At 41.7% G+C, this 27,979-nt stretch overlaps 1 protein-coding gene across 1 annotated transcript in view; it reads right to left on the bottom strand.

Annotated features, from left to right (window-relative positions):
* FIG4 (FIG4 phosphoinositide 5-phosphatase) overlaps nt 1-27,979 on the bottom strand; it is a 132,419-nt gene that overhangs the window by 58,670 nt on the left and 45,770 nt on the right. The window contains exons 7-15 of the mRNA XM_062186599.1: nt 27,265-27,393; nt 24,207-24,307; nt 22,840-23,002; nt 22,360-22,457; nt 19,415-19,548; nt 18,112-18,228; nt 14,354-14,399; nt 13,192-13,340; nt 9,634-9,800 (exon numbers count right to left, since the gene is read on the bottom strand). Of these exons, the coding sequence (XP_062042583.1) occupies nt 9,634-9,800; nt 13,192-13,340; nt 14,354-14,399; nt 18,112-18,228; nt 19,415-19,548; nt 22,360-22,457; nt 22,840-23,002; nt 24,207-24,307; nt 27,265-27,393 (1,104 nt within the window). The remainder of the gene's footprint in view (nt 1-9,633; nt 9,801-13,191; nt 13,341-14,353; nt 14,400-18,111; nt 18,229-19,414; nt 19,549-22,359; nt 22,458-22,839; nt 23,003-24,206; nt 24,308-27,264; nt 27,394-27,979) is intronic.

Here is a 27,979-nt window from a genome sequence, read left to right as displayed (position 1 = left end):
TCCAGGCCAGCTCTCTGCTATGGCCCGGGAGTGCAGTGGAGGATGGCCCAAGTCCTTGGGCCCTGCACCGCATGGGAGACCAGGAGAAGCACCTGGCTCCTGCCTTTGGATCAGCGCAGTGCGCCAGCCGTGGCAGCCATTGGAGGGTGAACCAACGGCAAAGGGAGACCTTTCTCTCTGTCTCTCTCTCTCTCTCACTGTCCACTCTGCCTGTCAAAAATTAAAAAAAAAAAAAAATGTCAGATGAGATGCATTTAGAGTAGAAGTGCAGAAAGAGGGGCAGGTGTTGTGGCACAGCGCATTAGGCTGCCATTGCGGATGTGTGCATCCTGTATCAGAGTTTCTGGCTGAAGTTTTGCTTACTCCATGCTTCCAATCCAGCCTCCTGCTAATGCACACCCTGGGAGGCAGCCGGAGTGCCACCCACATAGGAGACCCGGATGGAGTTTCTGGCTCTTGGCTTCAATCTGGCCCAGCCCTGGATGGTGCGGGCATTTGGGGAGTGAACCCATAGACAGCGTATCTCTCCCTGTTTCTTTCATGGCCCTTCAAATAAATCAAAAGAAAATAAATTTTTTTATAAGTACAGAAAGAGATGAGAAGAGGGGAGTTTAGAAACAGGGCAGGGGAAATCAACAGGGAACCTGACACAGATGTAACAGAGGGAGATTTAAGAAAAAGGGAGTGGTCAACTGTTACAAATTGCTGAAATGGGTGAGTTAAGACGGAGCCAGAAAAGTGACCATTAGATTTGGCAATGGAGATTGTTGGTAACCTTGACAAGCAGTTTCAGAGTCCTGATAGAGCAGAGACCCAGTGGAACAGGTAGATAGAGGATGTGATAGAGGAACAGGCAGGTAGATAATTCTTTTAAGAGGTTTGCAGGGGCTGGCCTTGTGGCATAGCAGGTAAAACCACTACCTGTGATACAGGCATCCCATATGGACACCAATTCCTGTCTCAGCTGCTCCACTTCCCATCCAGCTCCCTGCTAATGGACTGAGGAAAGCAGAAGAAGATGGCCCACATGTTTGGGCCCCTGCCACCCATGTGGGAGACCCAGAAGCTTCTGGCTTCAGCCTGGCCCAGCTGTGGTCATTGAGGCTATTTGGGGAGTGAACCAGCAATGGAAGATCTGTGTCTGTGTGTGTCTCCTCTCTCTATAACTCTCACCTTCAAATAAATAAAATAAATCCTTTTTTAAAAAGAGAGAGAGAGAGAGAGAGAGAGAGAGAGAGAGACTTTGCAAAAGAAAGTGGTTCAATAGGGCGTTAGCTGGAGGGGGATGCAGCATTAGGGATACATGAAAATGCTGGATGGAAAACACTAAGGTGAGGAAATCCAAGATGGCGGAATAGGAAGGGAGCACATTGATATTCTTCGGCAAGACACAGGTTAATAAAAGTGGAGATACTGCAGGGTCAAGGAAGAGTAGGGGAAGAAACAGCAGAGGAAACTCTTCCGGAACTAGTGATTCACAGTGGACCTGCGTGGAGAGCGTGGGAGCCCAAGTTCGGGACACCAGCAGCAGACTCAACGCACCAGCGCTGGAACACGAGGTGAGCCGAACCTCCATAGCCCGAGACACCAGCGGGCAAGCGGAAAGAGGAGGCTAGAGGGAACGAGGCTTGAAACTCCATGGGGAAAAGTTCACCAGGCTAACTAGAAGAGAGAGAAGGAAAAAAAAAAAAGTGACCGATACGGACACGAGTTTCTCTCTCTCTGCTCACCCCTCAAGGGCGAGCAAGACAAAGAGCAGGCGCCATTTTGGACATACGTCATAAGCAGGGCGACCTCAGGTCTGCACCGGCCCTGAGCCTAGCAGAAAAACCTGACTCTGGGGGGAGGGGTGAAATAACTGGAGATTAGCATCTAACTTGGCAACCCAGTGGGAGACTGCAGGAGAATTGGAGCCCACACTGAGGGCAGCAGAGATTCCCTGTGTGGTCCTTGGGAAAGAGCTTCCAATCTCTGGCTCCTGTGGGTATATCATTTGCCTGCTAACTACCTCCAATTACATTCAGCTGTGCGGAATTACTTCCCTTTTGAATCAACAAAAGAAAGAGACATTTACCACACCTAACCTGGGAGTGTCATCTTGACACACCCTCAACCCTGAGGAACCAAACACAGCTCTCAGTCCACACCCATCTCAAGCCTCTAAGGCTCCACCAAAAGCAGACAGTCCACTTAATATAGAGTCATAGTATAACAAGAAAAAAAAAAACACCACAGTGAAGAAACCAAATATCTCCAACATGCCAAACAACAAACGCAAAAACCGAGGTAACAAGAACAAGGAAGACACTATGACGCCCCCAAATGAAAAAGACACCCCAACTCAAGATTATGAAGATGATGAGATTGAAGAAATGCAAGAAGCGGATCTCAAAAAATTGATAAGAACATTAAGAAGTTCTCAAAAACAAATTCTTGAACTACAGAAATCCTTAAAGGACAAGATAGAAAATCTCTCTCATGAAAGTGAAATATTAAGGAGGAATCAAAATGAAATGAAACAACTAGTGGAACAAGAAATGGTGATTGTGACGAGAAATAATAATGAAATGAAGAATTCAATAGATCAAATGACAAACACATTAGAGAGCCTTAAAAACAGAATGGGCGAAGCAGAAGAGAGAATATCAGACTTAGAAGACAGAGAACAGGAAAGGAAACAGGCAAACCAAAGAAAAGAAGAAGAAATTAGAAATCTAAAAAATATTGTCGGGAATCTACAAGATACTATTAAAAAATCTAACATTCGGGTTCTAGGAGTTCCTGAAGGCATGGAGAGGGAGAAAGGATTAGAAGGCATTTTCAGTGAGATACTAGCAGAAAATTTCCCAGGTTTGGAGGACAGAGGCATCTTAGTACAGGAAGCTTATAGAACCCCTAATAAACATGACCAAAAGAGATCCTCACCACGACACGTCATAATCAAACTCACCACAGTGAAACATAAAGAAAAGATTCTAAAAGGTGCAAGAGAGAAAAGTCAGATTACTCTCAGAGGATCTCCAATTAGACTCACAGCAGACTTCTCATCAGAAACCCTACAAGCTAGAAGGGAATGGCGAGACATAGCCCAGGTACTAAGAGAGAAAAACTGCCAGCCCAGAATATTATATCCTGCAAAGCTCTCATTTGTGAATGAAGGTGAAATTAAGACTTTTCATAGCAAACAGAAACTGAAAGAATTTGTTGCCACTCATCCTGCCCTGCAAAAGATGCTTAAAGATGTGTTACACACAGAAACACAGAAACATGGTCACCAATATGAAAGAAGGTAAAGGAAGGAAACCTCACAGCAAAAGATCACAGGAAGCTCAATTTCTCTTTGACATAGAATTAAACTCTGATGCACTGTTAGAGCAATGTGTTAAAGTAATCTATTATGTTCTCTTGATGTCTGTTAAATTCTAATTGTTCAAAAACAGCTGAATTTTTATTAAGAGCTATGGGTTATTTAACTATGTGCTTATTTTCAAAGACTTGAATAATCACCTTGTAACAATGATCAAATTTGGTCTATGTTATGTCATGATTTTAAGGAATCTTAGTTCAACCAGATATTTTGGATTTTGCTATTGGTCTATTATGCTATGTTATATGTGCGTACATATTGTATGTCCACATGGGGAAATTTTATTAAGAGTTTTATTTTAAATGGCTTTTAGATAAGATTGTCCATAAATTTAAGCTGCTAAAATCAATCAAAGATACATTTTAATTTGTGTGACCTGAATCTGTGTATCATATGTTTTAAACTTGTTGGTAGAAAGAAACTAAAAACATTTTAGATGGTTGTGCTTAAGTTTACTGGCTAAACAAACTACACCATGTTAGATATTTAAGAGGTGTTTTCAAATACATGATTCTTAAAATTTATAGAAGGCATTGGACCTTCTGGTAAATGTTTTATTAAGTTCTTATCTAAGGGTTGAAACGGTTTGCTAAGTATTCATGTGATATTGCTATTGTCAGCAAGTGATCTAGGACTTGCTCCCTCATTTCTCTATTCTAAGCCCAACTTGTTCTTTCATTTCTCTATTCTCTTCAAGGTAGGAAACTAATTCTATTATGAAGGAATCTGTAGGACGCACAATTTAATCTTTAGACCTTATAAGAGATGGCTAACATTTTTCTGTAATAGCATAGCCAAAATAAGAGCTTAAATTATCTCATAGCTAGATTCACATCGCCATCAGCGAAGTATACAGTAAGTAGAAAAAAAAAAACCTCCCTTTCAGACCAAAGGGAAAGAAAGTTTTAAAGTGAGAATATAATTTTCCTCATGGGCATTGTCTACCTTAGAAAAACTACTACAGAACATGCCTGTGACTATAGACTTGTAGTTCAGGCCACCGAAGATTAGAGATGGGACACGGGCACTCCCTTGACTTGCATCGTCTGGTCTGCTTGAACACAAACCAGGAGGAAAAGAAAGCTAGGCATCAGAAGCAATGGGTGGCAGGCCTATTAATGGCTGATCTGTACGGTGATCTGCCCTCAAGGAGACCCAACAGGCCAGTCCACTGCAGTGGCTTTCAATGTGGTAAGTCTGGGCTTCAGCAGAAGTCAGCTTGTGAAGAGCCCTGGCAGCTCTGCCAAGAGTTGGGTCACTGGAAATGGACCTGCCCTGGAGTCGAAGGATGCCCAGGTCAGAGCCACAGATCTTATTGGCTCCAAGCTGAAAAGCCCTTCACTCAGCCCAACTTCCAAAGTGACCACTGCAGCTGAGGGGATGGTCAAGTAGGGTCAGCAACATTGCAGGCAGAACTGTAAATTTCTTGTTAGAGATGCCACCTGCCTTTACCTGGCCAGCTCTCCTCCCAGGCCAGCCAAGTAATGAAAGTCAACAGAGTGCCTTCCCCTAGGAGGTTCACACCTCCCTTAGGATATATCCCATGTGAAGAGATAGATAGGTCTGGGCCTCTTAACTTACAAGGCCTAAAGCCCAACAGATTATTATCAAGCCCCTTCTATCAGGTTCTATTTGCCTCTCAATCAGAAAACTTAATTGTAGCTTAGACAGCACCTTTCTTAGCTCCTCTAATAATGACTCTGTCCTTTGTTCTAGACCCTGTCTAGTGCACTTGGGCCTCATTCCTTTGTAATCATAACCTCTACTCTACCACCAATGGCTCTACTCCCAACCTGTGTGTACTGATGGTCCTCTTCCCCACTTAATGCTGTATAATTGTTCAGACCTGGTAAATGCCACTCTTAGGATCATTGGTTACTATCCTCACCCTGTCTTTTATGACCTTGTCTAAATATGATCAGAGTCGGGGAACTTGGAAGGCTTCCATAGCCTTGGCAACTCATGACGACAGCCTAGGGTGGTTACTGGTGCCATAAACTAGAGTGTCAATTTGTTGGGTCAACAACAGGAGCCACTGTGCGCTTGCTCCTGATGTGGGATCTCTGTCCTTAATGTACTGTACATTTTGATTTAATGCTATAACTAGTACTCAAACAGTATGTTTCACTTTGTGTTTCTATGTGGGTGCAAACTGTTGAAATCTTTACTTAATGTATACTAAATTGATCTTCTGTATATAAAGAGAATTGATAATGAATCTTAATGTGAATGGAAGGGGAGAGGGAGCGGGAGAGGGGAGGGTTGCGGGTGGGAGGGAAATTATGGGAAGGGGAAGCCATTGTAATCCATAAGCTGTATACTGGAAATTTATATTCATTAAATAAAAGTTAAAAAAAAAAAAAGAAAACACTAAGGTGTGCTTTTATGCTAACGGAAATCATGCAGCAAAGAAGAAATTGATGATGTACAGCTACAGCATATAATTTTAAAGGAGAGCAAGAAAGGGTGTGATTCAGAACACTGCAAAGGGGTTGGCTTGGAATGGGGTGGGACAGTTAATGAATACAATAGAAGGTAGAAACTATGAGTGCAGATAAAAACAATCTCTGCCTTCAGTGGTAAGAAGAGGGATGTCCCTTCCAGTGGCTTTGATTTTCTCAATGAGGTATGAAACAGGGTCATCAGCTGAGAGTGGGGTGTTGAGGTTTAAGAAGAGAGACCAGGGTATGAAACGGTCACTTTGGAGAGTGAGAGAATGAATCTACTGGGGAAATGTAGTAGGACGGTCAGGTGGTTTTCAGTGTCCTGTGTAGAAGCACAGTGAGTTTTAACTGAGGGTAGTTGGAAGCAGCTCTTTCTGTTGCCAGGTTTAACTGCTTTGGCTACAGGAGAGATGCAGGTTCCTATACCCTCCAACTGCCTATTAACCAGTTAGATTAGACACCAACAGGTGCTTCCTAGAGGCAAACTCCAGAACAAGAAACAGTTCTCAAAATGAGCTTGCAAGTGGCAAGGTGAGTTGCCCATGTAGCATCCACTTGTCAAGACCAACTAGGGATAATTCCTAACCACCTGACCTCACAATTCTAATTCTTTATCAGTAAGAATCTTCCTGCCCAGCCCACGGGTATAACATGGGAGATGAATTAACTTTTGCAAACTGATCTTGAGTACTTTACAGAAAATTGTTCTATAAATTTTTGTAGAAAATTGTCATCATTATGTAATATCTATTGTAATTTTAAATGAAGTTGTACACCCCAGCAATACCATGCTTCTTAAAATAAAAAAGTCTATTTCAGCCACATTATTCATAAAGTAATTCATTCCATAGTAGTTACTCTTTCGCTTGTGCATAGTTGTGCCTTTTCCATCATGTGAATGTTACCTTTCTCAGGACCATCTTTATCTCTTGATATCACTCCTTTCTGTTTAAATCACTTATAGCTATATTTCATTCTCTGTGTCCTTGTTGGAAAGTACATTACTTTGTCCTAAAGTATCAGTAATGACCTCTGCTACATGGGCAATGATGACAGGAGAGGGGCGGGAGAGCGGATGGATTGCCCTTCTTATCAGGGCAGTTCTAAACCTTGTTCATGGGAACACACACCTGGAAGGAAGGCACTTGTTGGCACATGGCTTATAATTACACCCTTCATCTCCTCCATGGCTCTTGGGGGTTGAATGGCATCTCCCAAGAAGACACATTGAAGTCCTAATCTGTGGTTCCTGTGAAAGTGACCTTATTGGGAAATAGGGTCTTTGCAGATACATCCAGTTAAGACGCAGTCACATTGCAGTACAGCAGGCCCTTAATTCAATGTAACTGAGTTGGAGGGGAGACACATAGAGAGGCAGAGAACACCATGAAGACAGGGGCACAGGAGAGTGCACCACATGATGAGAGAGGCACAGGTGTAAGTGTTACACAGTTACCAGCCAAGGACAGCCAGCAGCCACCACAAGCTAGAAAGAAACAAATAAGAATTCTCCTCTATGGGTTTCAGAGGGAGCATGGCCCAGTTGACACTCTGACTTCAGATTTTAACATCTAGAACTGTGGGACAACATATTTCAGTTAATTTAAGGCATCAGTTGATGTTATTTTGTTATGGCATCCTAGAAAACTGATGTGAAGGTCGGCACCATGGCTCACTAAGCTAATCCTCCGCCTGCAGCGCCGGCATCCCGGGTTCTAGTCCCAGTTGGGGCGCCGGATTCTGTCTCGGTTGCCAGCTCTCTGCTGTGGCCCGGGAAGGCAGTGGAGGATGGCCCAACTCCTTGGGCCCTGCACCTGCATGGGAGACCAGGAGAAGCACCTGGCTCCTGGCTTCGGATTGGCGCAGTGCCGGCAGTAGCGACCATTGGGGGGGGGGAGTGAACCAACGGAAGGAAGACCTTTCTCTCTGTCTCTCTCTGTCTAACTCTGCCTGTCAAAAAAAAAAAAAAAGAAAGAAAGAAAGAAAAAGAAAACTGATGTGGACTTATTATGCATGCATGCATGTGTGTGTGTGTATGTTCAGTAGGGAGGGGGTTGTGCTTTGCTTCTGGCCAATGGAATAGGACAAAGATGTGCTGTCACCCCCATGATGACACTACATTATATAAGACTCCATCTTGCTAGCAGACTCATTCTTCAGACCCCTCCCCATGGTAGTTGCGAAGAAGCAAGTCACTGTTGAGTCCTACAGTCGCCAGGAACTGAATTCTGTCAACAAACACAAGAGCTAGGAGGTGGATCCTTCTCTAGACAGGCCTCTGGAGGAGACAACTGCATCTTAACTGCACCATTGTGAGACGAGCAGCAGAAGCCCCTGCTAAGTTGTGCTTGGATTTCTGACCCGCAGCAATGGCGAGATAATGAATGTGTGCTATGTGAAGCTATTAATGACACAGAAAACAGCACATTTCTAGAAAACACAAAAGCTGACTCTGGGATCCTTTCATGGGTGCTTCCAAGCCTCTCACGAGTGGTGCCGCTTGCAATTCCCTTAGCTGGGCACATGCATCTTTTTCAGGCAGTTTCCTGTCACTCCTTCCTCAGCACCTCAGTCACATGGTATTTACCTCCTGATTCTCATTGCTTTATCTTTCTGTCTCTCAAGGGGACTTACTGGCCAGCACCTAGGACACACCTATGCCAGCATCCTCTCCCATGAGGCCCCATCTGGCTACAAGTAAACACTCAAGGATCCCTGGCCCAACCAGCTCAGGAGTAAGGCAGTTCCCAACATGGCAGTACTGTCCTCAGCCCATTCCTCTGCTTTTATTTGCTGCATAGCAGTCGAAGGCCTTCACATGGGGTCCCTACAATGGCAGGACACCATAGCAAATGTATCCAGAGTCCTGCTGAAGCCCTCTTTTCTTTTAAGATGGGTGGCAGTCATTACAGGCAGCGCGTGCACACACACACACACACATAGGGAGGAGGAAAGGATGAGGGGGAGAGAGGGGAGAAGGGGAGAGAGAGAGAGTGCTTCTGTTTATGGGTTCACTCCCCAAATGGCCCCAATGGCCACAGCTGGGCCAGTCCAAATCCAGGAGTCAAAAGCTTCATCTGGGTCTCCTATGTGGTATTTATGTTCTTAGCTGTTAAGAGTTTAAATCCCATTTAAAAAAAATAAATAAATAAATAACAATTCAGGAGCCAGCACTGTGGCGCAGTGGGTTAAAGCCCTGGCCTGAAGCGCCAGCATCCCATATGAGCACCAGTTCTGTCCCAGCTGCTCCACTTCCGATCCAGCTCTCTGCTATGGCCTGGGAAAGCAGTACAATATGGCCTAAGTCTTTGGACCCTGCACCCACGTGGGAGACCTGGAAGAAGCTCCTGGCTCCTGGCTTCAGATTGGCGCAGCTCCGGCCATTGTGGCCATCTAGGGAGTGAACCAGCAGATGAAAGACCTTTCTCTCTGTCTCTCCCTCTCTCTGTAACTCTTTCAAATAAATAAAATAAATATTTTAAAAAAATAATAATTCAACATCTTCAAACAAATTGACCAGCACTTTACAAGTGGAAATAAAGGAGACAGAAGCCAAGGAATCAAAACATGTTATATAATGTGAAAACTTCAGGCTGGATGCCAAAATGCAAAAACGCCCTATTTAAAATCCCAAAACATTTGTTCATTCATTTATAGAACAAATATTTATTAAGCACCTTCTAAGTGATAGATGTTTTTTTATTTAAAGTTTTTTAATATTTATTTTCATTTAACTGGACACCTCTAAAAAAAAAGTACTTAAATAAGGCGAAAAAGGAACACTGAGGAAAGACATAGAAATGTCTATTACCCCAGAATTACCTGAGAAAGCATTGCTGTAATATCTAGACAGGGTTTGCATGATGTCTTTTGAATGCTGCGTCCATGGCGCTATCTTTCTGTAGGTTTTGACACGATGAACAAGTTGAGACCCACCATACTGAAGGGACAGGGTATCACCATGATCTTCATAGAGCTCCTCAAATAACCTAAGCAAAAGAAAAACTCTCATTAAAGCATTTTCCAAAATGATTGCATAAGATATTCAATTAGCCATAGACTGAAAACAAATCTTAAACTTTATGAATTCTTCTGAGCCTTTCAAGTATATGCCTCAACATCATGAAGATGATGCAAACACAACGTAGATTATTTTTCATACTGATACCCCAAGAAGCGTAACAGACACAGGAAACCTAAATTGGAAGCAGGGGCACCAAATCCTAACCCATCAAAGATAGACAGACTCCATCAAAAATAACAATGACATTTTTCACAAAATTATTTTAGAAATTCATAGGCAACCACAAAAGAATAGAATAGCCAAAGAGATCCTGCAAGAAAAATAAAGTTGGAGACATCACAATACCAGACTACAGCATACTAGAAAGCTATCACAATTAAAATGGCAAGGTACAGCCATAAAAACACAGAGATCAATGGACTAGAATAGAGATACCAGAAATTAATTCATATACATACATCCAATTGATTTTTGACAAAGGTGCCAAGAACATAAACTGTAGAAAGGATATTTTAACGAATGGTGCTGGCAAAACTGGGAATATATATTTAAAAAATGAAATCAGATTACTACTTTTCACCATATACAAAAATATGTTCAAGATAGATCAAAGCCTAAATATGTGATCTGAAGATAAGAAATTGTTAAACAAAACTTAGGTGAAAAACTTTAAGACATTGGTATAGACAACGATATCCTAGATAAGACTTCAAAAGCACAGGTGACAAAAGCAAAATTAGACAAATGGAATTATATCAATCTCAGAAGCTTCTGCACAGCAATGGGAACAATCAGTAGAGTGAAGAGACATCAAACAGAACCAGAAAAAATATTTGCAAGCCACTTATCTTACAAAGGATTAATATCTAGAATGTATACAGAACTAAAAAAACTCAACAACAAAAAAACAACCAACCCAGTAAAGAAATGGGCAGATGGGGCTGGCACTGTGGCATAGCAAGTAAAGCCACCTCCTACAGTGCTGGTATCCCATATGGGTGCTGGTTCAAGTCCCAGCTGTTTCACTTCCTATCCAGCTCTCTGCTATGGCCTGGGAAAGCAGTAGAAGATGGCTCAAGCACTTGGGCCCCTGCACCCACATGGGAGACCCAGAAGAAGCTCCTGTCTCCTGGCTTTGAGTTGGCCTAGCTCCTGCCATTGTGGCCATTTCAGGAGTGAACCAGCCGATGGAATACCTCTCTCTCTCTCTCTCTCTCTCTCTCTCTCTCTCTCTCTGCCTCTCCTCTCTGTGTAACTCTGACTTTCAAATAAATAAATAAATATTAAGGAAAAAAAAAAGAATGAAATAGGCAGAAGATTTGAATAGACAATTCTCAAAAGAAGAAATACAAATGGGCCACAAATATATGAAAAAAATGCTCAATCACTAGCCATCAGAGAAAAGCAAATCGAAAGCACAGTAAGATATCACCTTACCCCTGATAGAATGGCTATTATCCAAAAGACAGAGTAACAAACACTGGCAAAGATGTGTAAATAGAGAAATTCTTTTACACCTTTGGTGGGAATATAAATTAGGACAGCCACCGTGGAAAACAGTAAACAGATTCCTTAAAAAACTAGAAATAGAATTGCCATATGAACCAGCAATCTCAATACTTGGTATATTTCCAAAAGACAAGAAATCAATACAAAAAGAGATATCTATTCCACCATGTTTATAGTAGTACTCTTCACAGTAGCCAAAATATGGAATCAATCAAGGTGTCCATCATCAGTTGAACAGATAAAGAAAATGAGATTTATATACAAAATAGAATATCATGCAGCCATAAAAAAGAATGAAATCCTGTTATTGGCAACAAAATGGATGGAACTGGAAGACACCATGTTAAGTGAATACGCCAGGCATAGAAAGACAAACACTGCATGTTCTCCCTTATATGTGGAAGCTTAAAAAAACAAACAAACAAAAAACCACCTCAATCTGAACACATAAAGGTGATTACTAGAGGGTGGGAGGGTAGAGGAGGTGGGTAGAGTGAATTTGGATCATGAACACTGAACCAGAGATTGGAGGAGGAAGTTCCTGGTGTTCCATGGCAGTGTTGGGTGACTGTAGTTCACAACAGCCTGTTACGTCTTGATGAGCAAGTGGAGGAGGGGAGCTCTAAGGCCCCAATCATGAAGACATGTCAGGGAAGGGGAAATGCTGATCATACTGATTTAGCTGTACACAGATGTATACATGTACTGAAGTGGTGCACCATGGTCCATAAGTACATATAATTAATGTTAACTTTTAAAAGTTTTTAAATTAAAAATATAGAGATATGAAAAAAGAAACACTCTTGAATTTCTGTAGAAATTTTGTTCTCTCTGAAATGTCTTTGAAAAAGGATGTGTTCTTGTCATACACAGTGCCTGAGTTGATTTGGGCTGGTTTAACCAAGCACCATGGACTGGGTGGCTTATAGACAACAAAATTTATTCATGGTCCTGGGGGCTGTGAAGGCCAAGATCAAGGCACCAGCAGAGTCTGTGTTTGGTAAAGGCCTGCTACCCCGTTCATAGATGGTGCTGTCTCCTGGTATCCTTCCATGAGGAAGAGGAAAGCCAGCTCTCAGTGTCTCTCTTCTAGGGATAGGAATCCCAATCATGAAAGTTCTTTCCTCAAATCTGATCACTTCCCAAAGGCCTCACCTCCCAGCACCAGTACTTGAGGGGTTAGGATTTCCACATATGAACCTGGGGGAAGCACAGACATTCAGTCCATGGCAGGCAGACCATATTCTTTCCCAGAATACATACATGTTGGAAATCTGGGTTTATTCCAGTGCCTGTCAATATTTTCAGTGCAGTGTTCTCTGTGGCTCTAGCTATTTGCAAGCTGATAACTTCCTTAGATGAGCTTTTATGACAATTTCAGATGACCAATTGTACCAATATCACAGTATTTTCAAGAAATAATAATTCATATAATTTCACAAAGGGGGCAGTGAATAATCAATAATGAAGAATAAATCCTTTATATCTCAAAAATGCAATATAATTCATATTTTCTTAGTTTAAAATGTATGAAGGCATAATACTTGTTTCAAATGCCATCTAAATTTATTTTAAACAATTACTGCTTTGTCTAAGCACTTTGAGTATGTCCAAAAAACACAATATTTATTGATAATTAACAGAAGCAAAGAGACTAAAAACAAAACATGTCAATAGCACACAAATCTTAATAGAAATACTTTTATTCAGAATTAATTTGAATAATGTCTTCTACCAACATAATTTTTGAGAAGCTAAAAGTAGAAATGAGCTCATAAAAATCATTATTATTAATCAGGCTTGCTTTCAGTCATTACCAGCATTCAAATGGCAAAAGTCAGTCTTACCGCACAGCATCTGTATCAAACTGTAGGTTAGGTTTGTCGATCAGTCCCAAGGAATACAGCTGATAAGCCAGAGCACATTTTCCCACCATGAACTGAGCTGTGTTGGTGCGATCCAAACAGTCCACGCAGTTGGTTCGCAGAATGCCAGTCTAAAGAGAAACATCTTAAGATTCTCAGTCACCATTCAGCACCAAACTACTCCCATTACTACTTTAGGCTGCTTTTCTTTAAGAAGCAGAAAAAAGGCTGTAAACAGGTGTTATTCCTGAACAAACATCAACCATTGACTTTTATGTAAACTTAATAGTGAAAAGAGTGAAAAGATTTTTAAAAATTATGTAAGTTATTTGCTGTTCACCTGCTATTGTTTCCACAGCATCAGCAGACCTGGTCTATATTTGAATTTACATCTTTAGTTTGACAAGATCAAAACAAACAGTTAACACATGTGCCAATTAGTAAAATTGGGGCTTTTTACTATGACAACGAATTATTCAGTGGGTAAAGCAACATCATTTGTAAAGCATAATTAACATATATAGTATATTACCTGGACTGTTTTTTCAAAGTCATTCTAATTTATTCTTTTCACATTTTCATTTGTGTTTGTATTTCCAATAATAAAATTTAATATACAGAAAAAAGATACATAGTCCATTGTACTTCAGCTACACATCCTTCTGTGAAAGTTAAACACTAATACTAAGCCTTTTAAAAATAATTCTCCGAGTGGGTGTTGAGGTTCAGCAGGTTAAACCACCTTTTGGGATGCCTGCACCCCACATTGGAATGTGTGGCCTGAGTACCATCTGCTCTATTTCTTACCTGAAGTAGTAGATGCCAGCTCAAGTGCCTAAGTCCCTGTCACACATGTGGGAGACCCAAATGGAGTTCCTGGCTCCTGGCTTTGGCCTGGCCCAGCCCTAGCGGTTGCGATCATCTGGGGAGTGAACCACCAGAAAATAGATCTCTCTCTCCCTCTCTCTGTATGTGCCTTTAAATAAATAGATGAATCTTTAAAAAATAATAAAATAAAATAAAAATCATTCTCAAATGAGAAATAATTCTGCATTAAGTAAGAAGTATCTCTGTGGATGATTTTGGGAAAACTTTATACTATGGATATAGATTTTATTCATTATGAACATAATATTGTCTATACCTGTAGGCGACCAGTGGGAATCACACATCCTCCTAGTTCATTCCACCTGTGTTTAAACATAAGTTTTTTTAAAAAACAAGTTTAATGGCATATATCTACTTACTGTTGATAGTAGTTCTTTGTTAAGTACCACAGATTCAAAGTAATAGAGCTGAATAGCCCGAAAAATCAACCAATTCCATGTGTTCTCATTCTTTCAGTTAAGTCAATGTAAGTGAATATACAAAAAGCTGAAGTGAATGGCTTGCCCAGGAAAAGGGCATCTTAACCTGCTCCAGTGCCCCCACACTGGCTCTTTGTCACCCATGTTCAACCAAAGTATTCCCTGTCTTCATTTACCCTATGTCCTGTCTGGTCTCTATAGACATTAACAATAATTATAGACATCTTTCTAACAAATTCTTCCATGCCTTACCCTTATCTACTCAACATTAGGATTCTCTCCCTTCTCCAGCATTTCTGCATGGTGCCTTTGTTTCATTCCTTTGACTGTTTTGCAGACTTTCTTTTAAATGCTACTTTGAATAAGTACACACAGCAGACTCATAGAATGACAAATGCCCTAAACAGCACTCTGGCCTCAGAATCCGCTCTTAAGGCATTCGGATCTGGCTAAAAAGCCCTTGAGAGCATTTCAGGAATGGAAAGACAAGACACTGTGGCAAAAAATGACCTACATGAAAGATCTCTGAGTGAGATCCCAGTGGAAAGAAGGCGCCATCACAGATGGAGGTGCCTTTCTCTGAAGGGAGGAGAGAACTTCCACTTTGATTATGGCCTTGTCTAAATAAGGTCAGAGTTTGTGAACTCAAGAGGCTTCCATAGCCTTGGCAGCTCATGACAAGAGCCTTGGGTGATCACTGATGTCATAAATAAGAGTGTCAATTGTTAAATCAACAACAGGAGTCACTGTGCACTTGCTCCCCATGTAGGACCTCTGTCCTTAACGTGTTGTACTATGAGAATTAATGGTAAAACTAGCCTTCAAACAGTACTTTATACTTTGTGTGTCCATGTGGGTGCAAACTGTTGCAATCTTTCCTTAGTATAGAGTTGATCTTCTGCAAATAAAGATAATTAAAAATGAATCTTAATGAAAAATGGGATAGGAAAGGGAGTAGGAGGTGGGACGGTTTGAGGTGGGAGGGCAGGTATGGAGGGAAGAATCGCTATAATCCCAAAGTTGTACTTATGAAATTTATATGTATTAAACAAAAGCTTTCTATTAAAAAAATTAATAAGCTTGCCCGAGGAGGGGGGTGGATAAAGGCTACTTATTCTCCCCACACACTAATAAATGCTTAAGAATGTATTTTGTTAGAAAATGCTATATCATGATGCTATATTTTTGTTTAATAATGCAAAGGAAGGGGCTGTGTAGAAAAGAATGAACATAACCAGGCTGACTGTGCCCTTAGACAGGTCTGCTTACAAGCCTGGCCCTTGGGTGGCATCAAGGAAGTGGATTTCAGAAGGGTTCCCACCATGTCCAGAATAGATAAGACTCGCTCATGGGTCAAAACTGTTTCTAGAAACAATATGGCTTTTCCTGAATACCATTTTTTCTTTTGGAATGTACCAGGCAGAGGTTCTCTGTGTGACTAGCCTCCAGTATAAAACCCTAAGACTCTAAAAGCTTCCCTGTGTGGCAACACATCACACATGCTGTCATAATTTGTTTCCATGTGCGTCCACTGGGAGAAGACTCTAGAAGCTTGTGCCTGGTTTTCTGCACTTTTTATTTCACTTGGACCCTTTCACCGTTCTAAATCACAGCCAGAGTGCAATATACTGGGTCATAGGAGTTATCCTAATGAATCACTGAACCTGACAGTGGTCTTGAGGACTCCCTCACAGGAACCCTAAAATTCATAATACAACAGAAGCAAACAATGCCAGCTTTAACCAAAGGAACACTTTCAAAGATATACACACACACTAGCACTTTTTTTTTTTTTTTTGCTGTTTTATCATTGTAGTTTTTGGTTCATTAAAAGATTCATGAAGGGAAGAAGGGGGGCAGACATTGTAGTATTGCAGGACAAGCCACTGCCCTCTGCACTGGCCTCCCATATGGACGCAGGTTTGAGTTCCAGCTACTCTATTTCTGGTCCAGCTCCCTGCTAATGGCCTGAGAATGCAGCAGAAGATGGCTGAAGTATTTGGGCCCCTACACCCATTTATGAGACCTGGAAGAAGCTCCTGGCTCCTGGCTTCATCCTGGCCCAGCTCTGGCTGTTGTGGCCATTTGGGGAGTAAGCCAGCAGATGGACAACCTCTCTCTGTCTCTTCCCCTCTCTCTGTAATTCTGCCTTTCAAATAAATAAAATAATTTTTAGAAAAGATACATGAAGCATGCACCCTTGATCTGAGGAGGCTAACAAAGCAGTCATGAAGAAAGATTTGTGAGTAAAAATTACTGTAATACAATGATATAACTATTTTCATAAAAAATATTAGTACTTAATCTATAAGATGCTGCTCCTAATTAATACCCAAAATGGAATTCACTGTACAATTTTACTTTACAGAAATATTTTATGGAGTATTTATTCCATGAAGTTAGAGATAAAGATCCCATGTGGGCAGGAGCTTGGCCTAGCAGTTAAGATGTCAGTTATGGGGGCCAGCATTGTGGCACAGCAGGGTAAGGAATGACAGTTCAAGTCCCAGCTGACCCACTTCCTATCTAGCTCCCTGCTACTGTGCCTGGGAAAGCAGCAGAAAATGGCTGAAGTACTTGGTCCCCTGCCACCCAAGCGGGAGACTCGGATGGAGTTCTGGGCTCCTAGATTCAGCTTGGCCCAGCCCTGGCTGCTGGGGCCATTTGGGGAATAAATCAGTGGATAGAAGATTTCTCTCTTCCTCTCTTTCTCTTTCTATTACTATTCCTTTCTAACAAATAAATAAATCTTGAGAAGCTAAATGATGCCAATCAGGATTCTCATGTGCCACATCGGGAGTTGGATTCCTGGCTTCAGTTCCTGATCCCAGTTTCCTGTTAGTGTGTACCCCGGGAAGCACATTAGGTAATGGTTCAGGAAGTTGTGGGTCTGACTCCTGGCTCTGGCCACTGGCTTTGCAAGCATTTGGGGAGTGAGCCAGAGGACAGGGGACACTCTTGCTCCCTTATTCTTTTTCTCTCCCTCCCTCCATTCCCCAGCCTCCCATCTTTCCCCCTCTCATTCTCTCACATAAATAAATTTTTAAAAATGTTCTCAGAGGTCAGCTTTGTGGCACAGCAGGTAAAGCCACCACCTGCAATGATGGCAACCCATTTGGGCACCAATTGGTGTTCCAGCTCCTCCACTTCCCATCCAGCTCCCTGCTAATGACCTAAGAAAAGCAGTGGAAGATGGCCCAAGTAATTGGTCCCTTGCCACCCATGTGGGAGACCTGGATGAAACTCCTGGCTTTGGCCTGGCCCAGCCCTGGATATTGCGGCCATCTGAGGAGTGAACCACTGGATAGAAGATCTCTTTGTCTCTCCCTCTCGCTCAGTAACTCTTTCAAGTAAATAAATAAATCTTTAAAAGTTTTTTTCTCAATCCCGTGGCTTCCATCTCAAAGTATATACCACCAAAGGCATCACCATGCCCATGGTGAACATCCATTACCCAGTGACGGGAGCAGCTTGCCTCCCCAAAGGACTAAACTTGCCCACACTCCAAGAAATACGAACTGTTCACATTTAGAGTATTTTTATCCATGAGAGCAAAAATCTTGACTTACTTTAAAATTTTAAATACCATACATACTTTTCATCTGGCCGCAAAATGCTACAGTAAGAATCAGGGCGGTTGACAAAGAAACCTGTTTTCTTCACCACACTTTCTGCAATCACGTTCAGTCGATCAAGAACGTTACACAGCTTGCTGAGGGGAGAAGGAAGAATGAGAAGAGAGAGAAGGACCCAAGGTCTAATACACATTATTAATACACAATAACATCCACAGCACATAAAGCCCATAGTAATGGCAGTCAGCGATTTCATTATTTAAAACTCCTGGAACACTGTAGTAGCTAATGTCCAGAATACAGTATATACTCCCTAACTAACATTTGATGCAAAAGAGACAGGAAGGCCTGGAACTTAATGTCAAATACTGGCAATCCCTCATCGTGGCATGGGATATCCCTCCAGGACTTTTTCTAAAGCTTTTTCACTCCCCAGGAGTTGGCAGTCAAGTCAATACACATTCATGAGATGAAGAGGAAACTGGAAAATAAATTATTATGAATGATAGCAAGCATAATCTAGCTACTCTCTGAGAAAGTGTATGTGCCTATATCCAAATACATAAAAGGATCAGGAAAATGAACAATGAGATAAATACAAAATGATACAGGAGCGTTTTAAAAACAAGACCTTAAAATAAACCTAATGCTTGTTCAATGCATGGAGAATCAGTAAAAAGACAATGTGAGGTCTGACGGTAGAGGTCCCTTAGAAGGGATGAGTTCTGAATCAGATCTAGAAAGAAAAAAGTGAGGTAGAGAAACATCCCAGTGATGGCAAACAAGAGGCACCAAGGTTCAGGGACGGGACTCTGGCTGCTCCATCTGGGGTCCAGCATAAAGACTAGGTTTTTCTGGAAGAGAGTATTCCTGGGAGTAAAAAGTTACTGCTTCCTGGAGCTCAGCAGGTGATGAGGCTTTAACATCTCAATAAGGAGTTTGGATTTACTGTGCACAATAGGGAGTTACTGCAAGTTCTTCTGAGAGAGAGAGAGAGAGAGTCTGAAAGTGGTATCCGGGAACAAGTGTTTAAACAATGAGATAGGATGAAACAGAGAGGGACTACTCTAACACCTTTAGGGACCAGCGGTAGAGATGTTCTGAGGTGACCAGGTATGTCAACAGAATTCACAAAAGGGACAAATGGGAGGCAGAGAGAGAGTCTGGTCGATTCATTGAAGCACTCGACTTGAACTGCTCCTCCACAGCTCCATGAAGGAAATTAAAGCAGCACCATTTACTTTATTGTAGAGATCAGCTTCCTGCTGGTCGTCATGATAAGAAAAGGAAACCATCACACCCAGACAGGTGCGCACCGTTTACCTTTTGGTGTACTTGGCCATATCCCAAGGAATATAAACAATAGTGTGCTCAGGAGGCAAAAACTGGTTCAGGTAGGTCACAGCAGCGACAAGCTCTTCGCTCAGAATCCTCTCATGCTTTCTTTTCTCTCGTTCCTTTAGAACAGAGCAAACATTTCGGCATTATAATCACTGGAAATCAGAGGAACAGCCTTTTAATATTTTTACTTTTCAGCTAGAGTAAGACAAAAACCCCACCTTGAATAACCTGAAATGAAACCTACCTACAAAATTAATGTAAATGCAAATAAACACTTCATTGAGTTAAAGACAACAGATAATAGGCTTTACAGAGCCAAGGAGGTCAGGTTTCTTCCTGGTAAACTTCTTCAGCCAGGAGAAGCCCAGTTCGTCCCAAACAGGCCTGGCCCACACTCTCCACACCCTACTCTGGGAAAGGAGGAGACACCTCCCAAAGGACCAGGGGAAGGGACATCCCAGCCAGGCAGCTGAGGGCCAGAGAGGTCCCCTGGGTCTGGACGGACAGTTCCCAGACTGGTATGGCAGAGAACTCGTTCATAGCCTTCAGTGACTTTTAAATTTGACTTGCAAAATACTCTGTGAGATAGCCAAGATAGGCACCTTCTTCCTTTTTACATTGCGGCCACATGAAGTGAGGTTGAGAGGCGCTCGTGGGACTAAACCTTCCCTTCTGCCTCCCTGCTTGCAGCACCGGCCCTCATCCAATAGGCGCTAGTGCTTTACTGAACAGCGCTGTGGTCGGCAGGTCAGCGTTCCACTCACGAGCCATGTGGCCCTGGGTGAGCCTCTCCACTTCCTCATAGAAGCAATGGGGTGACAATATCATCTTCCTCACAACACTGACGCGATATTTAAATGAGATCAAGCGCAGCATCTGGCATGTGGTAAGTACTCAATAAATTTAGCTATTTTTATTGTTATCTGATCGCTACTTGACTTAGAAACAAACAATAAATTCTGCAAGATTGACATGGAAATAGCATTAATTGCTGACACCAAAACAAGCCTGTGCTGTTTTCAGTCACAGAGATTGCTTTCCAATTACCACGAATTTAATTAGATAACTACTGTGGAAGCAAAAAGGGTACCTATTTTGCACAGCTGAATAAATCAAATGGAAGTATTTGATAAGAATTGATTCAGAAAGATGTTAAATTAAATCAGTTCAGGATGAAAATATATTCAGCTTATTTTTAATATTTGAGAAAATTAAATTACGTATGTGGAACTTTTCTTAAGAACACTTTAAAGTAACTAGGGAAATAAAGTTTTCTGAAATTCTGCTAGCAAATCTGTCACTTCATGAGATGAAAAGGTTACTCAGTCAGCCTTCCCTCATGATGCTTTATGCATCTTGGTCCACAGTGAATCAGTGTTAATGGATTGCTTAGTCTACTTCCTTAGGACCACAGGCTGCTGTAGAGATCAACGCAACACTTGAGGTACACAGGTGACTTTGCACATCATTTCAAAGAGTTCAGAGAGCCCTCTAACTGCCATCCATGGCCCCAGATGAAAACTCTCCCTCCGGTGTGCGGTTTGTACTCTATCCTAGGATGATTTCCAACAGCAGCACTGAAGAAGGCATATGGGTTGGTACATAATGCCTTTCAACCAGTGCCTCAAGCTCCCACAACCGGGGGAAGGTCACAACGAGGGTAAGAGAGAAAATGAATCTAGCATTTAACTTAATTTTTTAAAGATTTACTTATTTATTTATTTAATTTGAAAGGTAGAATGGGGAAACACAGAAAGAAAGAGCTCTTCCATCCACTGTTGCCCTCCCTGAGTGCCCGCAGCACCTGGGGCTGCATCAGGGCAAAAGCAGGAGCCAGGAACTCCATCTGCATCGCCCACATGGGTGGCAGGAACCCAAGCACACAAGCCATCATCCGACTGGCTTCCCAAACACGTCAACAGGAAGCTAGACGAGATGCAGAGGTGCTGAGACTGGAACCCGGGCATGCTGACATGGGATGTATGCATCCCAACAGGCAGCCTAAGCACTGCACCAAATACACAAATTAGCATCTCTTAAACTATCGAAAGCAACCTTGGTGCAGTGGACAACCTTTCCTCCTGCCGCACAGGTCAAGCAAGGCCATCAGAAGGGGCGTGTGTGTGCGCACCCAGGAAACCCTCACAAACACTTGTTAAATGACTGACTAAATAGACAACATGTTCCTTTGGTTTTGTAATTAAACTGAATTATATTTATGAAGCAACCTCTCAGAGTAATCTCGGATACTACTAGCTTGTTGGCCACTGCCACATCATAACATAACAAAATCTTTCTTTTTCATACTCTCAGTAGCTTCTTGGCTGCTGACTGAGATCCTTCCAATTCACTTGGTTGTAACAGGCAGATAAAGTTGTTCAGTATCCCTGCTCTCCATCCTAGGCCTTTCATGTGGATGCCCACTCATATACACACGATCTGTTGAGCAGTGCACTCTGACAAGGAAACAGAGAACTTTGAGGCCAACGTCACCACCTGGTTCCTGGGTCACAAGGGTACCCCAATGTGTGCATCCAGCCCTTTGATCCTGTCACTATGTATTAATCTCCCCAGGAGTTCCATGGCTTGTCAAGAGAGCTAGATGTGGCTCCAGCTTTCTTCTCACAGGAAACAAACGCAGAAGTTTCATCCACACCTAATTCACACAAGGCAGTAAGGAGCCCGACACACAGACTCATTCTCCTGCCTTGGAAACATGCAACGGATTCCTCAGTACACAGGGAAGAGGCCATGTAGAATCCAAGGCCAGAGGACAGTAGCTCGGACATCGGGGTCACAGGGAGCCATCACAGCAAGCTAATCTGCACACTTTCCTCTGGAGAGAAGTGAAGCACAGCTTGTTAACCCCCTTTGTGCTGCAGAAAAATGCGTTTGGATCTCATAAGCAACAGAAAAACACATCATACCTTCACTAAATTCAAGATGATGATGGGAGAGCCGAACCTCTGAAGCATCTGGTCAAAGTGAAGGGCGGCCACATGTGCAAACGGGTCTGCCTGATCCACTGAGGAGGGAAGAGGGGGACAAGCCGCAGACAGAAACTTACAAAGAAGCATGGGGGGTTTATTTCTTGATGTTTGAAGAAACACAACTCAACTAATCTAGTAGCTTCACTTCCCAAATTCCTCTCAAGTTGCTCACTGGACAGTCATTCATCACTCATTTATTAACTTTGAATGATTCTTAAGATTCTCAAAGTGAAGTATAAGTAACTAACAGTCAAAATTAAACATACATCTATTGCATAAAATATTAGAAGTATCTCTTCTAAATTATCTAGCTTTCAGGATTAAAATCTTGTTGCAACCTAAGGATTTATGAGATTTTTGTGACAACAGTTCTTTATCTCTAAATGTAAGCATAGAAAAAAATACTGTCCCACGCACATGTAATGGGTGGCTTAGGCATCATAGTTGAAATGTCCTGAGACCAGTATAAGGGAACTGATCCTCTAACTTGCACATAAGAAGAGTAACTTCCAGCAGTGAAAGACATCACAGAAGCATCACAGAGTATTTGTTCAGTCTCCACTTCATTTGCAACATCACCCTAGAAAGAAAGGTACATTTAAAGATGGTCTATGTTCTTAAGAATTTTTTTAATGGAAAAAATTTCAAGTATACAATTAAATTATAATTCCTACTCATAAAAGGTCTTAAGAAAGGTAAATATTGTCAATATTCAATGTGTACATTAGAAAAGCAAAACCATTAAAATGCAATAAAGGAAGGTAATTAAAAGTAGCAGGGAATACACTGTGGGGAGGGAATCAAATTAAGTAGCTAATAATGCAAGTAGAAAACAGAACAGCTTGGCTGGTATAAATGGTTGGGGAAGAGAGAAAAGAAAAATAATTACATGAAATTAGACAAAAGGTGAGGAAAACCGGACTACCAGAATTCAATTCTGAAAGCCAAAAAGGAATGATGGCACAAAGGAATGAGATTCAAATAACACCTAATGAACAGAAGGGGAGGGAGGGCTTTGAGACAGCATTATCTATAAAACCATACATGGATATGACAAAGAATAATTTTAGATGCATTAATAACATGTCTGTTTGATTATCCAGTGAATATTCAAAAGCAAATAAGATAGTGGCAAAAATTCTGACTTTTCTTAAACTACCAGCTATAACAATTTTCATTGTGGATACAATTTTAAGAACAATATTGTTATTTTAAGTCAGGGTCAAAACTCAATGCCTCATTCAATCTGTCTGTTCAGTCACACATCTGCTCAAACTCAGGCTGTCTACTGCAAATAGAGATGGCAGGCTCAAAGCAGATGACTGGCTGACGCAGGATGGGTGGATTTTCACGCTTGTTTTCTGGTGGTGAATCTGGGCAACAAAGGGAAGAGGGCAAAGGCTTTCTCAGGCTTTGTTCTACTCTGCCTTCTCAGAAATGTCCTTCCACAGACAAGCGCTGCCTTCTGCTTACTCCTTGGGTGAAGATGTTTTATCTCTACATTGCAATTACATTTTCCATATATAACAGAAACTGCTCATCCTACAATACATTAGACATTTCTAAATTCCCTAAAACACTGCATAATTCTAGGAGAGCTGACTTCTCAGAACACCTGTATATTAGTCATATTTCTCCTAAGTTTCAGCTACTCTGGAGAGTAATTCTTGATATTGTCCCATACTGAGAAATTCCACTACTTAAGATTCCGCATTGCTTTATCTATGATAGTCTAGCTGATGTAAAAGGTTACTTGTCAGCAGTAATCCTGCTTGTCATCTTACCTCACAGTTTGCACCTCTCTTGAGAAAGCGGGTTCCAGCAAACTTACTGGATCGTCTAGCTATTAGAGTGACATACACTGGTCGTCCATAGATCAACAGTTCTTAGAAATCAAGTTAAGTCGTTTAGCATTAATGGTTGTCAGATAAGATGAACAGAAATACACATTTAAGTATATATGGCCCAAGGACCTAAAGAACACCAAAAGTTCCACCAAAGAATGGAAGAGCATTGGGTCATGCAGATATGAAGGCCCTACCTATGGAATGGTTTCTAAGAATTTCAGAGGAAATGGTAACCAAGTGTGCAGTTACTGGCCAGGGGATGAGCTGTCCCTCCTTTGTAGCCACGCATAGGGTGTGAACAAGTACACCTAATCCTCCTTTAGTATTTAGAGACCATACACCTCTCAGAGAGCTTGTGCCATTTAATGGGATGTATAAAATATGAAGTAACATGTAATACTGAGGGAGTGGAGTGAGCATAATACCATAGAAGCAACTAAAGGGGGCCAGTGCTGTGGTGTAGTAGGCTAAGCCTCCGCCTGTGGCACCAACATCTCATATATACACCAGTTCATGTCCTGTCTACTCCTCTTCTGATCCAGCTCTCTGCTGACGGTCTGGGAAAGCAGTGGAAGACGGTCTAAGTTCTCAGGCCCCTACACCGCCATGTGAGATCCAGAAGAAGCTCCTGGCTCCTAGCTTCAGATCGGTCCAGCTCCAGCCATTGCAGCCATTTGGGGAATGAACCAGCAGATGGAAGACCTCTCTATCTCTCTCTGTCTCTGTCTCTCTCTCTAACTCTGCCTCTCAATAAATAAATCTTTCTAAAAAAATAGCAATCTGAACACTGAATGAATTAATGTCAACTGCTTAACCAATATACATCTTTTTCATTAGTTAGGTCATCTCAATTTAACTTTCTGGGCCACAATCTCATCTTCTGTGAAATGGAATAAATAACAATAGAGTAGTTATAGGTTGAGCCTCTCTAATCTCAAAATCTAAAGTCCAATATGTTCCAAAATCCAAAATGTTTTGAGTATTAGTATGATGCCACAGGTGGGAACATCCATCCCCGACCTCATGTGATGGTCACAGTCAAAATGTAGGCAGACTATAAATACCATATAGACTACCTCTGACAGTGTGTATAATACATAATATAGTGTATATAAAACATAAATGATTTCATCTTTAGATATGGGTCCTATCCCCCAAACAGCTTACTATTTATATCCAAATAATCTAAAATCTCCCCCAGGAAATTTGAAATCTGAAACACCTGTGGTCCCAAGCATTTCAAGTAAGGACTACTCAACCTGTACTTCCCCTAGGTGGTTAGGAAGACCAGATAAAGTAACATGTGTAAACCTCTTAGTGCCTTGCCTGTAGTAAATGTTCAATAAATGGCAGTTACTCTTATCATCAAATAGATTCCGGAATTCATTAAATGCTTGATAACCAGGGACTAGAGTCATCATTTAAACTAATGAGCTTTAAAATTATAATCTATGGTGATGCTCATTATTGTAAATAACAAGCATTTATTATGCTTAATACATGCCAGGTTCCGAGCTGGCTACTGGAAATATAAAACAATCTAGAACTACCTTTCAGGAACAGCCTTTTGGTATTCTTGGTGGTGAAAACCCTGTATTTTTCCCAGGTAGATTTTATTTTTGGAAAGACAAAAGTCATTCAGGGCCAAATCTTGTTATGTAGTGAATGATCAAGCGATCAAGCAGATAACCTCAGTCACTAGTTGGAAGTGACTTTAAAACAATAAGCCTAATTCTCAAACATGGCACATGAATCTCACTCCTCCTCACATCAAAACCTGTGTCTTCATCTAGCCTCTCCTCTCCCACAAGTGCCACAAGGTAGGCAGCACTTCCACTCTCCAAGGCTAACCTCTCCAGTTGTGCCCTCTGATTCACTCTCCCCTAATGCTCTGGCACAAGAAAACTTCACAGTGGTTACTCATACTCACCCACTCAACAGTCTTCAAACAATCACTCCTTTACAGTTTAAAAAAGTTTTTATAGTTTTAAAAGTCTCTGAGACAAGGAAGAATATCAACTAGAAAACATGCAGGCTGCACAAATGTCCTACATGTCTCCAAAAGTGATGGAGAGACGTAAATTCCACTGAGAGGTAGTAAATACTATCTTCCTAAGTCTTGTAACACAACAGCTCGTCACTGAAAGGTTCCAAAGTAGCTGGAAATGAAATGAAAACTGAACCTATGGAAGGGAAAAACAATTTTCATCAAACTGAACTCAGCATCTTAATCCAAGGCTCCACCTACATTCCTCCTGAATCACTGCGAGCGTTTCCTTACTTGTGTCCCTTGTGCTACTCTCATTTTACTCAAACCAACTTGAAAATAGTTGTCAACTTAAGCTCCCTAAACACTATTTTGAATATGACACCTTCCTAAACAAAAAATTTTAAAAGTCTTAGCACCAAACCCAAAGTTCTTACTTAGACTGCCCACCAAGGCAAGCTGGTGACTGGCAGTCCTTTGATCTTCAACTTCCACCGCCAATCTCCTTCTCACTGCATCCTTACCTCCTAGGAGTTCACACACAAGCCAAGTGCAAGTTCTTTTCTACCTCTACTCTCGTGATGCATCCCACCCCAGGGTTTACTGCTCTCTCTTTCCCTCGGTCTCTCACCTCACTGCTATGGTCTGAGGTCTGTTTAGGGCCTAGGCCAAGCCCTACTAGTCTCATGAGTCTGTCCCATCCTTCCCACCTGCACGTGGTTCTGCTCCTGCTCCCAGATAAGCATGATCCTTGCTGGGGATGTCACTTACTATGCACTTAGCACTGTCTTCCTTGTTATTTATTAATCTTTCTGTGGCACATAACATGTCTTCTGCCCAAGTAGTCCATATTCCTCTTTGTATTTCTACTACATAGCATCATCGGTAAGTTTTCCTCGAGGGGCACCTGGAGTGATAATTATAATATCATGATCTGTATGTAGCTTTCTACATGCTAGTACAGCATGAGTTTAACAATAAGTATCTTAAGTTTTACAAAAAGGATACTTGACTGCCCGCAGAACCCGTGAATAATGTACAAGAGCCAGTCACGATGCACAGTGTTTTTAATTATATCCAGAAGTTCACCATTCCACACATACTTCATATAAGGCTCACTGCAGATCCCAAATACACCTGAAAAATGAAAGTTAGTATCAGAAAGAGGAAGAAATTGGTTGGAATTCAACTCATCTTTAAGTTCTCAGACTTCTGTCTTTAACTTCAAAATGAGATGCCTCATGAATCGCACTATTGTTAACTCCACATACATCACTCAGTCAGCACTCAGAACATTGTGGTAATTCTATAGCCATGGAAGAAACACGTTTTCTGACGTGTGAGAGTTTTCAACTGAGGAGAAAAGGAAGCCACAGGGAAATGAAGGACACGTGTACAAATATATTAACAAAGCCAAGAGACAGCAGAGAGTAGTGTGGTCCAGGGAACACAGTTGTGGGTCAGAGTGCCTGGTCGATGTCCTTGCTCTGCCTCATGCTGGCAGGGTGACCAACATGACTGAGAGTGTTCTTCACTGCCTTACAGCCCCTGTCTCCTTACCGGCACCTGAACTGAACAGTTGTTATACGGATGAAATGGGTTAATAATGCACATAGTGCTTAGAATAGGCCTGATGCAGTAATAGCCCCATAAGTGGTAGTTATTAATATATCAGGCCTTTTCTATTTGAAAAAAATCCATTTCATCAAATGTGATTTCAGCA

The sequence above is a fragment of the Lepus europaeus genome, chromosome 3 (genome assembly GCF_033115175.1).
Source record: "Lepus europaeus isolate LE1 chromosome 3, mLepTim1.pri, whole genome shotgun sequence".
NCBI lineage: Eukaryota > Metazoa > Chordata > Mammalia > Lagomorpha > Leporidae > Lepus > Lepus europaeus.
This window is presented reverse-complemented; position numbering and strand designations above follow the sequence as displayed.